The sequence below is a fragment of the Hippopotamus amphibius genome, chromosome 8, assembly GCF_030028045.1.
Source record: "Hippopotamus amphibius kiboko isolate mHipAmp2 chromosome 8, mHipAmp2.hap2, whole genome shotgun sequence".
Lineage (NCBI taxonomy): Eukaryota > Metazoa > Chordata > Mammalia > Artiodactyla > Hippopotamidae > Hippopotamus > Hippopotamus amphibius.
Genome location: NC_080193.1, coordinates 76,021,676 through 76,036,719, shown reverse-complemented (window position 1 = coordinate 76,036,719; position 15,044 = coordinate 76,021,676). Strand labels below are relative to the sequence as shown.

At 46.8% G+C, this 15,044-nt stretch overlaps 1 protein-coding gene across 1 annotated transcript in view; it reads right to left on the bottom strand.

Annotated features, from left to right (window-relative positions):
- The window catches only part of NGEF (neuronal guanine nucleotide exchange factor), a 42,391-nt gene extending 27,626 nt beyond the window's left edge, over window positions 1–14,765 (bottom strand). Inside the window, exons 1-3 of the mRNA XM_057746853.1 lie at window positions 14,490–14,765; window positions 13,636–13,778; window positions 7,881–8,179 (exon numbers count right to left, since the gene is read on the bottom strand). Coding sequence (XP_057602836.1) covers window positions 7,881–8,179; window positions 13,636–13,778; window positions 14,490–14,596 — 549 coding nt within the window. The 5' untranslated portion in view covers window positions 14,597–14,765. The remainder of the gene's footprint in view (window positions 1–7,880; window positions 8,180–13,635; window positions 13,779–14,489) is intronic.
- Window positions 14,766–15,044: the final 279 nt, after the last annotated feature.

Here is a 15,044-nt window from a genome sequence, read left to right as displayed (position 1 = left end):
TCTGTCCTAGTTCTACTAATTACTGAAAGGAATGTTGAAGTCTTTATCTATAATTATGGTTTATGTTTTTAATGTGTGTGTGCTCTAATGACCAGATTTGGTTACTAATATTATATTACCCTCAAATAATTTGTGTTTCCCTCCTTTTTATCTTTAGACCAGGGGTCAGGGCGGGCCACCTGTAACTGTATAAAGTTTTATTGGAAAACACTCATGTCCATTCCTTTACACGTTGTCTATTTGCTGCTATGACATTACAATGGAGACCTGAGTGGTTGTGAAGGAGGCTGTATGGCCCACAAAGCCTGCAATACTTATTATCTGGCCCTTTAAGAAAAAGTTTGATGATCCCTGCTCTAATTTGCACTGACCAGTATGTTAGCAATGGCATGGCTTAATTTTAGTTTAAATTAAGTAGAATTAAACATTTAGTTCCTCAGTTGCACTGGCCACATTTCAAATGCTTAGTAGCCACATGTGGCTACTGACTATTGGAGATGCAGATAGAGAATATACACAACATAACAGAAAGTTCTGCTGGATAGCAGTGGTCCAGGCTGTTCTAAGCAACACGGGACTCTTCTGTGCTTTGACCATTTGGGACCACTCAGTCATCTGGGTGTAACATCTCTTTTGCAGATTTTTAAAGTTACTGATATATTTTGGTGGTTATTTTAATTTTTATTTTTAAGTCAATTTTTGTAGCTTATATTTTCCTAGAAAATCACTCATCTCACCAAGACTTTTACACGATATCTTTCAGATCTTGACCCTGCCTTCTTTCTCCAGGAGTGTGTCTGTGTGTGTGTTTTCCCCCTAATGTCTCAAGCTGCCATCTTAGTTCACTTACCTTTGTATTTATTCCTTATTTAATAATTAAAGGATGTTAGGTTGTGAATTTTTATCCAAATGCATCTTTGGCAGCATTCCATATTTTTTTTGTTCTTTTAAAATATTTATTTATTTATTGCATCGAGTCTTTGTTGCTGCGTGCTGGCTTTCTCTAGTTGTGGTGAGCGGGGGCTACTCTTCGTTGTGGTGTGTGGGCTTCTCGTTGCAGTGGCTTCTTTTATTGCAGAGCATGGGCTCAGTAGTTGTGATGCACGGGCTTAGTTGCTCCGAGGCATGTGGGATCTTCCCAGACCAGGGATCGAACCTATGTCTCCTGTATTGGCAGGTGGATTCTTAACCACTGTGCCACCAGGGAAGCCCCTCCATATTTTTTTTTTTTTTTTTTGCCATGCGCAGGCTTTCTTTAGTTGCGGTGAGTGGGGGCTACTCTTTGTTGTGGTGCGTGGGCTCCTCATTGCTGTGGCTTCTCTTGTTGCGGAGCACGGGCTCTAGGCATATGGGCTTCAGTATTTGCAGCACATGGGCTCAACAGTTGTGGCTCACGGGCTTAGTTGCTCTGTGGCATGTGGGATCTTCCTGGAGCAGGGATCGAACCCATGTCCCCTGCATTGGCAGGAGGATTATTAACCACTATGCCACCTAGGAAGCCCCCTCCATATGTTTTTAAATGTAGTATCCTCCTCATCATCTTTGAAATAATCTGTAATTATAAAATTTATTTCTCTATTTCAAAAGTTAGGAGCATTTTAAACATTTCTGATTTCAGGTTTTTACATTGCTTAAATTTATCTTCTTGTTTCACTGCATTGTAGTGAGAAATTATATAATTTTAATAAATATTTACTAAGCTTTTTCTTATGGCTTAATATATGGCCACTTTTTGGTGGTATTTATGGACACTGGGAAATAAAATATTGCCTCTCTTTAGAGCAGGCAATAGAAATATGAGTCTCATACACAATTTAAAATTTTCTAGTAACCACATTCAAAAAGGTAGAAAGAAACAGGGAAATTTTAATATGTCTTATTTAATCCAATATATCCAGAATATATGTCAACATGTAATATAAAAATTAGTAATGAGATAGTTTACTTTCTTTTCCCTTGTACTAAGTCTGCAAAATTTGGTGTGGATTTTACACACAGCACATCTCAGTTAGGACTAGCCACGTGTCAAGCATTCAGGAGCCATACGTGGCAGGGGCTACCGTAGTGGGCAGTGCAGCTTTAGAGACTACGAAGTTCAGTAAAACTAAAGTCAACCTCATTTTTTTCAGATTCCTTGCATCCCTGTTATGCCCCACCCCTACAGAAATAGTATAGTGTGGGGACTTCCCTGGTGGTGCAGCGGTTAAGAATCTGCCTGCCAGTGCAGGCGACGCGGGTTCGAGCCCTGGTCCGGGAAGATCCCACATGCCGCGGAGCAACTGCGCCACAACTACTGAGCCTGCACACTAGAGCCCTCGAGTTGCAACTACGGAAGCCCGCATGCCTAGAGCCCGTGATCCGCAACAAGAGAAGCCACCTCAAGTGGTCAACGAAGACCCAACGCAGCCAATAAATAAAGAAATAAATTTATTAAAAAAAAAAAGAGTACTGTGTGTATGGCAGCTTCTGCTCATGTCTCTGAAGACTCTGCTCTATTTGACTTCGGTTTCAAGTTACTTTATCATAGTTACCTTTTCATTGTAAAGTGGACCTCTTGGGAATGGCCTTCCTAATCGTACCTGGCAACAGCCAGAAGATCAGGTTTAAATCAATAAAAAGACTGACAGATTTTCCATAAAAATGAGAAAAGATTTTTAAGTGGAGAAAGATACCACGACTGGAGGAGGCTTGATCAATGTCAGCCTGTTGTCAGCTCTTTATCTGTACTAACTCATTTGATCTTCACAACCCTGTGTCTGAGCTCAGTTTTACAGATAAGAAAGCAGAGGCACAGAGAGGTTAAGTAACCTGCCCAAAGCCACACAGCTAAGACGTGGCAGAACTGAGAGTCAAACCCAGGCAGTTGGGCGCCAGTGCCTTTGTGCATAAACTCTGTGCTACATCACTTCCCCTACATTATACTGTGGAAAGAAAATATAAACAAATAATATCCAGAACATGTAAAAAGCTGCTATCAATCAAGAAGACAAACAAAGACAACCCCATAGAAAAAGGGCAAAGAATAAGAACAGGCAATCCATGGATAGAGAAACGGAAACAGCCAATAAGCATAAGAAAAGATCCACAATTTACAAGTCATCAAGTACAGGCAGGTTAAAACAAGACATGATTTTTCATCCAACAGATTAGAGCAAAAATCAAGAAGTTTGCTAACAGGGCTAGGAGGGTGTGTGAACGTGTGCTCTCTCTCACTGCTGTAATTGTATGACATTTGAACTGCCTGTTAGAATGGCAGCTTGGTGCATCCACCACCATTTAAAGTGCACTTCACTTTTGACCCACAATTCCACTTCTGGACATCTCTCCTACAGCTGTGGTCTCCCACGAGCACGAAGATGTAGGCACACAAAAGCTCTCCTAACCCAGCTCTACATGACCCATGGGCCCGGGTCACATTCACTGTTTCCCTGCAAAGCCCTGCAAGGATCCGCTGAGGGCTGGGCACAGGCTGCCAACCCCCTCACCCTCCCACTCCCTACACGGGCACACTTCTCTCCCCACCTGTGAGCCCCTGTGTGTGTCCTTAAACTTATTCAAGCCAGTCGTACTTGATCTGCAATTATGTCCTTAAGTGATTAAAAACTAAAGAATTTTCAGTGTAAAGGGAGCTGTTTTTATGAAAAGGAAGCTGAAAGCTCTAAGAGGTCAGTTAAAGTCTAATTGCTAAAAACTAAAACCCAAATCAAACTGCTCTTGAGTAAAGTAAGTGTAAAATATGAGGGGAAACAACATAAAGATCTATAAGGATTTTGCACTTAAGCGTCTTCACAAGTGTCTCAAGTCCGCAATCACACGATGCCTTATGACTGTAATTCACCAGGAGGGAGAAAGCGAACACAGCTGGTCCTCCAGTGAGAACCCAGGAGCTGCAAAAAGGCCTGCACACCTGTGCTTTCATTGCACTTTTTTAAACAAAGAAAATGTATTAATGAGTAGCTTATTTAATTGTAAAACTTTAAAAAATAAAGTGATCACCTTTAACAATACAAAATGACTTAATGTTCCCTTTGGTAACTGTTCTTGCCCTGAATTCTAATCTGTATGACAATATCATGGGTTTCGTTTTCTAATCAGTTGGATAATTTCTGTCCTTCGATAGAGGATTTAAACAATTTACATTTATGGTTATAACAGATACGTTTACTATGAACCCTGCCACCTTATTTTATGTTATTTCACTTTTAATATTTATTTATTTATTTATTTGGCTGCATGGGGTCTTAGTTGAGGCATGTGTGATCTTTAGCTGCGGCATGTGAACTCCTAGCTGTGGCATGTGGGATCGAGTTCCCTGACCAGGGATTGAACCTAGGCCCTCTGCACTGCAAGCGAGGAGTCGTAGCCACTGGACCACCAGGGAAGTCCCAGCCACCTTATTTTAGGCTATTTGTTTTTTGTGCTTTTTTACTGTTTGCTTTCCTTTTATACAAGATCCCTGCTTTCTCTGCTTTTGGCTTGTTGTTGTAGAAGGTTTATATCATGTTTTAAGTTCTACTGGGGTTTATCTCTAAGCTTTCCAAATTATTTTAAATTTATTTATCTAATTATCAATGTAAAAAAATAAGCATTCCTCCAGAAACGAGACACTTTTCCTTATTTTGAGGACTAAAAAAAAGGCCCCGTGGTGATAATATTGTGTGAAAAAAGCCAAATGCAAAATAGCATTGTATAATTCCTTTTACATGAAAGTCAAAGTTAGGGATGGTGCAAGGGAAACAAAAGCACAAATAAACAAATGGGACTCTGTCAAACTAAAAAGCTTTTGCACAAAGAAGGAAACTATCAACAAAATGAAAAAGCCACCTATCAAATGGGAGAAGATATTTGCACATGATATATCTGGTGAGGGGTTAATATCTAAAATATACAAAGAAATCATACAACTCAATATAAAAAAATACTCTATTAAAAAATGGGCAGAGGATTTGAATAGATATTTTTCCAAAGAAGACATACAGATGACCAATGACACATGAAAAGATGCTCCACATCACTAATCAGCAGGGAAATGCAAATCAAACCCACAATGAGATCACTTCACACCTGTCAGAATGGTTATTATCCAAAAGACAACAAATAACAAGTGTTGGTGAGGATGTGGAGAAAAGGGAACCCTCGTGCCTTGTTGGGGGGACTGTAAACTGGTGCAGCCAATATGGAAAGCAGTATGGAGATTCCTCAAAAATTAATAATAGAACTATCATATGATCCAGCAATTCCACTCCTGGGTATTTATCTGAAGAGAATGAAAACAGTAATTCAAAAGATATTTGCACCCCTATGTTCACTGCAGCACTATTTACAATAGCCAAGATATGGAAGCAACCTAAGTGCCCATCAATAGATGAACGGATAAAGAAGATGTGGTATATATATATACTATGGAATATTACTCATTCATAAAAAATAATAAAATCTTGCCATTTGAGACAACACGGATGGACCTAGAGGGTATGATGCTAGGTGAAATAAGTCAGACGGAGAAAGACAAATACCGTACTTGTAAGTGTAAAAGCTTCACTTGTATGTGGAATCTAAAAAACAAAACAAAGGAACAAACATAACAAAACAGAAATAGATCCAGAAAACAAATAGGTGGCTGCCGGAGGGGAAGAGGGTAGGGAAGGAAAGAAAGAGGTGAGGGATATTAAGAGGCACAAATTTCCAGTTGCAAAATAAATGAGTCACGGGTATGAAATGTACAGCTTGGAATAGAGTCAATACCTATGCGATACCTTTGTTATGGCGGCAGATGGTAACTAGACTTAGTCAAAACATTTAGGTGACCATTTCGAAATGTATAGAAATACCAAATCACTATGTTGTGTAACAGGAACCAGCGTAGTGTTGTAGGCCAATTATACTTCAAAAACAAAAGAGACTCATAGAAAAAGAGATCAGACTGTGGTTACCAGGGGTAGGGGTGGAGCAGGGTGGGGTAGGGAGATGCGGAGGGGGAACTGAATGAAGGCAGTTAAAAGGTACAAACTTCCAGTTATAAGATCTAATATACAACACGATAAATATAAGTGACACTGCTGTTAAATACATGTTACACATGAAAGTTGAGTAAATCCTGAGTCCTCATCATAAGGAAAAAAATTCTCCTCTATTTCTTTATCGTTGTACCTATATGAGATGATGGATGCTCGCCAAGCTTACTGTGGTCGTTATTTCACAGTGCATGGAAGGCACACCACCATGCGGCACACCTGAAACTTACACAGCGATGTGGGTCAATTATATCTCAAGAAAATTGGAAGGAAAAAAAGTTAGGGATGATGGCTCTGTCAGTGGCTGGTGTCTCTCAGGTAGGAGGGACGGCCACCTGCAGGCGGATTTCTCTGTGGCTTCTGGCATCGTCCACGTGGTTGCTTTCAGTGGCAAAGCCTGCAGGGCTTTCCTCAGTCCAGCTCCACCTGCCTCGTGGAGATCCCCCCAACCATGCATCTTCACTTCTGGTGGGGTGCGTGGTTCTTTACATCCCTCACCAGTATCTTGGTGAGAAGCTGCGAGAAGCCCCGTCAGGATGACTAGACACTACGGACACCAGAAGCTTCATAAAAAACTCCTGTGGCACTGTTTACAAAGCACTGCTCATGAGTCACAGTGATGTCAGAGTTGAGACCAATCCCTCTTGCGTCTACTGGGCAGGATGCAGTGAACCCTGGGTGGCCCTCCAAGCATCAAGTGTCAATCAGGCCTTCTGGAGGGGCAAACGCATTGTGCCACCTGAGTCTGTGCTGAATGACCTTGGTCAGGAGCTAGTCTCCGTCTTGGTCGTTGCCTGCGCGCACGGTTTGCAGTTTCGCCTTTTAAATAAATACGAAGAATGAACGTTTCTATAGACAGGGGAACTGCGGGGATTAAAATCGCACAGAATATCTGGAGTCAGAACTGCAGCTAGGAACAAGTTCAAGGACAGGCTTGGACTGGCACGTGAGTGGAGGGGAGTGGGGCTGAGGGCGAGAGGGAGCGTGAGAGAGAGGACAGAGAGGATGGAAGTGGACTAGACAAGTTAAAAAGAAAAAAACAAATTTCTTCACTTTTCCCTCTTCATCCACTTTTTAACATTCACGATGAACACACACCTGCAGAGTCACCGTTTCTCGCCACCAGTCTCTCCCCTTACAATTGACCACACTTGTCTCTCCGCACCACGAATTTCCCCTCTGTACCCAAACTATCTGGGTTCAGCTAAAAGGAACACTCCGACTTCTTAGCTACTCATTTCTATGACTGTTTGTGGTGTATGGATTATTTCTCCCCGTCAGCAACAGACTGTTAGGCGACTCCGTGATCCTGCCTCAGCCTCACTGCCCGGCAGTCTGCCTGCGCCAGCAGACAAAGCGGGAGAGACACAAATTCCGGATTCCCGCACCATCTCAGGAGGGGTGGGAATGCCGCCGAGGGCTTTCTTTCAGACCCCGCTCATCCAAGCTTCAGGTGACTACGAAATGAAGACGTGGGGTAAGACTGCGAGGGAAAAGTGACGCACAGCTGGATGACGGAGTTAGTTCACCGTCACAATGAGTTCAGCATCGCCCGCTGCAATAGGGTTCATGCGCGCCAAGGAAATACCCCAGAACAACCGAGAGAAAATGCTTATTATCTTACGAAATAGCAATGCGGAGAACATTCAACACTGGGGTTGAGCTATCCTAGAAGGTAACTCAGTAGTTTTTGTTGCCAATGAAATAATGTGAATTTTCCTGCATGTTCTGGACAGATGTACCCTGCCAGTAATTCCTCTGGTGAACCAGCCAGGGAGCCTCATCCCACAGAAGAAGCCTCACTCATGCGGGTTAAAACACCTGTACGTTCTGAACAGAATCTCCCACCCCAGGGCAGCCCATTACCTCCTGCAGCCTGATTTCCTCCGGCTGGAGGATGTCCAGCACCCCGCTGCTCCGAATCTCCGGGAGATCCTGCCAGAGGTTAAATCTCGAGTGGGGGTTACTGAGCAGGCAGATCTGGGGCAGAGCCCTCCTCTCGGGTGGGCTTGCCAGCTCCTCCTCCTCCTCCTCTTCGTCCTCCTCCGGAGTCTCCTCGCTAGCCGGGGACCCATCTGCATTGCCTTGTATTTCTGCATCCTGTTGCCTCCTGGTTTCAATTTCTTGAAGAGTTGATTTATCTCGGTATTCCTGATACAGGAGCCCTGAAACCAAATCAAATTGTACTGAAGACATGAAAAAGATTTCAGATCAAGATCTTTATGAATCACTAAGTCAAGGCTTTGGACTCCTATCAAGGGCAAATGCTCTGCCTAGGAAAATACAAAGAAAGCCAGACCCACAGGTCTCAGGAAAGGCTCTACCACCGAACAAACTGCCACTGTCTTCATTTCATGGGAAGGATCAGCATGCCTAAGTTTTTTTTTTTTTTTTTCAACAAAGAATAAAGAAATCCCTGAACAGATTCAAAATCCAGTCACAAAAATATATGCTTTTCACACACATACTTGGCAAACAACAAGAATTCAGAGCTTGACGTGTTAATAACTAATGCGCGGAGGTGATGGAAATAGCCCAATTATGTTTCAGTATCCCTTCAGGATGCTTCTCAAAGCCTGAATGCTTCAATATTAAAACTCAAGTATATTCATTTGTGAAATGGGAGTAGTTGTAAATTCTCATTTTGAAGGAAAAAACCAACCTCACCAACCTTATGATTCAAAAGGGAAACATTCATTTTTTGCTTTCACGCTTTCAGACTTACTTTCCTGACCTGAAATAAATGCATTCTAAGTCTCCAAGGAGATTTGGGGATATGAGGAATTAGTAAAAATGCAGCATCTCCACAGAGGAAAATTCATTTCTGATATCCTGGCTGTGGGGCAGAGGGATGGTCTCTCCACACAGGAGCAGCAGAAAAGCTTCAGTGGCAAGGGGGCTCTCCGCCTAGGGAGAGGGGAAGGGGAGCCAGATGGGGGGAGGGGTCCTACTGGCAATGAGTCTGGGAGGAGAGAAGGTCACCCCAAGGGTCTTGTCTATCTTTCCAGCAAAAGGAAAGCCCCTAGGGAAGCCCCCCCCCCCCCCCCCGCCCCGGGCAAGTGGCTGTGGTCTACATCTTCGGAGGCCTACGGATGGGGAGAAAGAGGCCATGCCAGTTCTCCAAGGCAGCGATGCTGGAGGCCTGCACTGCAGTGGTGGTGGAGGGATGGAGCCAGGTGCCTGATTCAGGGACAGTTATAAAGTAGAAGACAGGTCCTGGTGACTGGCTGGTGCTGGGTCATGAATGATATTCGGGTGACTAGTTGGCAGGGAAGTCTGATGGCCCTATTCAAGGAGACGAGGAACATGGGAGGAGGGTCCGACTGGGGGATGGGTGGTGGAGAGATCCAGGTGCGCCTGAGGAGAACGCAGGTGGAGAGAATCAGTGGGCAGCTGGACTGGTCTGGAGCCTGGGAGGGCAGTCGGGGCCCTTCGATATATCTATCTATAAAACAAAGGTGACTTTCTCAGATAAGTGTACCACTTATAAAGCACTTTCTTGTGCAATGCAATACAAACATCAGCTATTATTCCTTCTTTAATTGTTAAATATATCTAAACAGTACGAAAAAGGAAGGAAAAAACAGACTATCTTCAAAATCCTGAAAAACGGCTGGATAAATTATATTCATAATTTATAAATAACAGGAACCCAATAAATTACCCTGTGGATCAAATTAGTTGGCTTCCTATGCTCCATAATGCTAAATTATAAAATCTTTATGCCAAGTATAGCATTTGCTTAAAAAAAAAAGATCCTGTGATTTTACAATGTTATAATCCAGCAGATTACAACATGGAGTTAATTTGACAAAGGAATGAAAAAGAAAATCTAAATCTATGCTAAATGCAACCCAGATTGAAGATCTATAAAGCCAGAGGTTTAAAGTCACTACATACACTCATTCAGTATGAGCATAAGATGTAACTATTGTTGTCAACATCAAACATCAAACCAATTAATCTCCTGTGATTCTGATAATGTTTTTACAGAGGCTGAAAGAAACCAAGATTCCACGAGTTGACTTGGATTTACTTTTCAATGCTTAGCACAGTGTCTCCCACATAGTAGTATGCAAATATTTGTTGAGTTGAACATCTTTAAAAACGCAGTTTCCCAGCTTCTCAAAAATATCTTACCAATTTGGCATCTTTTCGAAGGTTCAAAAATACGTCATGCATACCATGATGGGCAAATGCTATCTCCAACACCTCACATGATGATGTTACATGTATGCCGAAAAGAGACAAAAATATCAGCATTGTGGGTAGTTGGGTTGAACGTGATATTTCTGCAATCACATTGTGACAGACACTGTGGCTGCCTCTCCTCTACCCCTCACATCCCTTCTTCCCAGCTGGCAGGGGAGGGGTTTTGTTTGGGTGCTAACCCAGTCTGTGCTCAGGGAAGTGGGTGAATGTTGACTGAGCAAAACCTACCATGATGTTTCCCTTCCCCTTGCTACTGCTGGGTTTAGACATGAGCATGTGACACGACCTGGCCAAGGAGAGTAAGGGGACATCTTACATCTTTGAGAAGGGCTTCTCAAAAAGATGTCCCTCCCCAGGAGACACCTGAAGATAAACTGCTTTTTTTGGTTTTTACACATGACTACTTGAGGATGTGATGCATGGAGCTGTGGCAGCCATCTTTTGACATGAAGCCCAAATGCTGAGAATGGTGGAGGGAAAGGAGTTAGGTGATTGCTTGACTTAATGAACCAACTGCAGAACTTCCTACCTCATTCCTTAACTCATTAACTGAGATAGAATACTTTCATTCTTTAAGGTCATTTTTTTTTGGCTGGATATTCTATTACACTCAAAGACTCCCAATCCAAGTAATTTTAGCATTTTCTCAAACCTTCATATTTCTTTAAGTCTTCAGAATATGAATTTAAATACCAGTTTTCCTGGAGTTATTGTGATTACAAAGAGTTGTCTGACACACTGTGTAACCATTTTTCATAACCTGTTTATTTTTATTAGCCTTAAAAATCAGATTACAACAGAAATAGAGCAGCTTTGCCTGAGAAACTATATTATCTGATTAAATTTTTGTACTTGAGATATACTGTTGATATACCATGTTTTTCTATTTTCTATTTTGTACATTCAGTAAGCAAAATTAACTTTACCTGTAAAATCTTGCACCTGGTATTATATCCAGGCAGAATTAGAAGGCTCAGTTCCCATCTCTCCTAATTAAAATGATCTATATATATCAGGCTGGCTATGCTACCCTGCAGAAGGAGGATAAGCACGGCTCCTGGAGGCCTTCAAAATCTCACTTTCTGAAGGGAATAATTTTTTCCTTTGAAAAAATTCTGTATCCTTCATATAGAAATGCTATATCCTTCACATAGAAATTTCTAAAGGGCAGGGAATTCACTTATTTTTTTAGTGAGCACCTTTTATGCACCAAGCATTTGTTAGGTGCCAGAGACAGTCACGGCACACACATGCACGCCCGCACGCACGCGTGCATACACACGCACAATCACAGGGTCTCGCGGTCTATGATCTTCGGGGCCACCACCAATTACAGTGACAGCTGTGTACCATGTCATGCATAGTCCTGGCATCACTCTGTTCTTCCCTGGGTGGGAGCCACTGCAAAATCCAACACAGTGGTCTACAAGATGCCCACAGAGTCTTACCACTTTCCTCTTCCCTTAATTCCACTGTGTCTTTAGGAACGTGTTGTCATTTCCTGATAACCTGGCAAAGAATTCACTTCATTCATTGAGCTAAAAGCAGCTGGCCTCTTGTAGGAATCTGCTGGGCACAGGCCTTGAGTCTATGACGAAGGATGTGAGGAGAAGGCAGCCTCGGCCCTGTGCTGTCATTCAGCACATCTGCTGAGCACCCACCATGCATCCAGCCCAGAAGCCAGAAACACATTCACCATTCCACCAGCAGACAGTGGGAGAAAAGCCTTGGAATGTCAGTCTCTGTTTACCAAATGAGGAAACTGAGGGCCAGGATGAGCAGGCACCAGAGCTCAGGGCTCCCAACTCCCAGACTTGAGCTTATGCCACGGGCTCTCCAGGAAGGAGGTCTCCACACACCCACACTGCAGAAGGGAGCGCCTCTCTCTGTGAGAGGAGGCCCGGATCTCCCCATCCCCATTCGGATTTCCTTCCTCGTCCTGACATTGATCTCAGAGGATCCCTTTCTGGAGGGTGGAAGTCGAGGCTTCCAGGGCACGCCAAGGCCGAGGTGGCCCTCCTCACAAGGGCAATGTGGCAGAGGCGGGAGAAAGAAATTTTCAGAAATGTTTGTTCTCAGATCAGCCCCTCTCCATCTATCCCAGCAAACAAAAGGAAAAGCCACCACCACCATCACCACCTAGCCCGACACACAGGGGGCCTGCTGGGAACAAAATCCCTGGAGTCAGCGCAGCTTAACAGTGTGCAGTGTGCTCTCCCCCCTCAGATTTTTTTTTTTTAAGAACTTTTATTGAGATACAGTTAACATACAATAAACTGTATATATTTAGAGTGCACAATTTGGTATTTTTTTTCTTATTAGTAATGTATATATGGCAATCCCAATCTCCCAATTCATTCCACTCTCAGCTTTGCAAGGGCTAAGCTCCTCCCAGGGTTCAGTCCGGAATAATCCCCAGCCAGGGAAGAGGGGACCTGCCCCAAAGGTCTCCTAAACGCGGGTCTCCAGGGGCAACGGAAGGTCCACTTCTACTGGAGACACTTCACGTCTGTCTGAAGTTTGTGATGGAGGACAGTGATGAACTCAGGCAAGAAATTTTCGAGCCAAAATTTTAATTTAGCGAATAAACTGCTGCTCTGACAACACTGAAGAACAAAAAGATTTCTAGGCAGCACCATTCCTGAATAACCCACGTCACCCACTCACTGCCACCTCTGGTGACGAGGATGAGAACTAGTGTGATGTCATCAGCAATTTTTGACTTTTAAGTGCAAGTGGATTGGGACGCCTTCTCAATCCACTTTCTGCTTTCACAGAGCTGCAGCTGCAGCTGTGCAGGAGCTGGACAGGCGGACTGTGCCCCACACTTTCGGCCATGCTCTGGACAGGCAGGTGGAGTCAGGCTTCCCTTCCTGACCCAGAGGCCTCTGGGGCTCCCACCTTCTCTCTGCTTTAACTTTCCTTCCCTTGTGCAAAGTCTGCCACTGCCACCCCTTCCTGAATTGCCCCAGTCAGCCTGACTCTCTCCAGAAGTCCCCTCTGCAGCGTCCCCTCCCTTTCCAGATCTTCCCCAGGCCCCTGGGTGGGGATGGAGGGGGCTCATAGAGCCATCCCTCCCGCGTGGTCCATAAGCGCCTCACCCCTGGACTTGCTGGCAGAAGAGACAAGAGGACACAGAGCCCTCCCCAGGAAGGGGCAAAGCAAGCACACCTCTCCAAGAGAGCAGGAAAGAAATGCATTTACTGAAAGCCCAACTATACAGCCACTATTAAAACGTGGCAGTTTTGCCTATGGAACCATTTAGAACCGAAAATGTCAATAACCTTCCGCGTCAAATACATGTGCCCAGGTGAAACGCAACGGCATCCCACAGCGGGGGAACCCTCAGAGTCCACCAGGGGCCCACGTTTCCCTTAGTGACGCCCTGCCGCCGCCGGGGACAACCCACCTATTTGTTCGATGAGGTTTCTCCAGGAGTCGGCGGGGATGGGGTGGATCATCTGCAGGACCTCAGTGAGCGTAGTGGGGCTGTCGGCGAGCGCCGGGCACTCCTCGGGTGTGGCCCCGTTTCCCGGGGTGGAGGACGACTCGCTGCCAGAGAGCAAGAAGCGGAGGGGCTGGTTATTTTTAAGCAACGACACACCTCGGCCAGCTAGAGAGAGGAGTCCGCACAGGCGGCCCTGGCCAGCTGGACCCTGCCCTGGATGTTTAGGCCTAGCGGCCGCAGGCCAAGCGGACCCCACAGGCCCCTTTTTGTCACCGCACCAGGGCGCGACCGGGTGATTCATTCCCACACCAGCCCGCCCAAACCTTCATGTTTTCGGAGCTCGCGGGCAGGCGTCGGAAACTTGGCGCGCCCTGCCCGCTCTGCGGCGCCGACCCGCCGCCCCGACGGGTCCAGCGGCCGGGAGCACTGCACGCGCTGCGCACCCCGCGCCGCTCGCTGTCACACGGCCCCCGGCACCCTTTGGGTAGCGATCCTCCCGTCCCAGGGCCACGCGGCGCGGAGACGGGGGCACCGAACGGGACGCGTGTGCCCAGGGCTCCCGAGCGAGGGCGCGGGAGGCGGCCCGAGGCAGGGACCGGGATGTCGGCGGTCCGGCTGGGGCGCACCCCCGAGCCCAGGCGGCGTGCGGGCACGATGGGGGCCGCCGGGGGAGTGAGGCGCGGCGAGGCCCGCGGGGCGGGGGCCGGGTGGCGGGGGACAGGCCGGTCGGGTAGGCGTCCAGGCCGGGGACGCAAGCTGGGGCCACAGGCGCGCCGCGATGGTGCGCGGGGGTCGCGACGGCCGCTCGTCCTCACCTGCCGGGCAGGTGTCCCGCCGCTGAGTCGCGCGCGTCGCTCTCCGAGGTGGAGCTGTCGTGGTCCACCGCGCAGGCGGCGCTGAAGGCTGCGGCCAACAGCTCCATGGGGGCCGGCAGCCGGGCAGGCTCTGGGGCCGGGTCGGGGGCCGCGCTGGGAGCCCGGAGCCGGGCCGTGGGCGACGAGCTGGCTCCGGAGCGGGGTCGCAGAGCGCTCGGCTCGAGCCCGAGCTGCCGCCGCCGCCGCCGCCGCTGCCACTGCCGAGCGCTCCCGCAGGCGGGCGGGCGCGCGCCTGGAGGCTCCCGGGGTTGCCACGGCAACGGGGGAGGCGGGAGGGGCGCGCGCGGCGGGGGCGAAGCCGGGCGGCAGCGGGGCGGGGGAGCCCGGGCTGGGCGCGACCCAGGCCCCGCGGGCGCCGACTGCTGCCGGGGACCTCCCGCCAGGCCCGCGCCTCCCTCCTCCTCCGCGGCCGTGCCCCGCCAGGGAAGACGAGGAGGGCAGGATGGGTGGGCGCCAGCGAGCTGCACCTTGGCCTTCCCACCCCTTCCTTGCCGT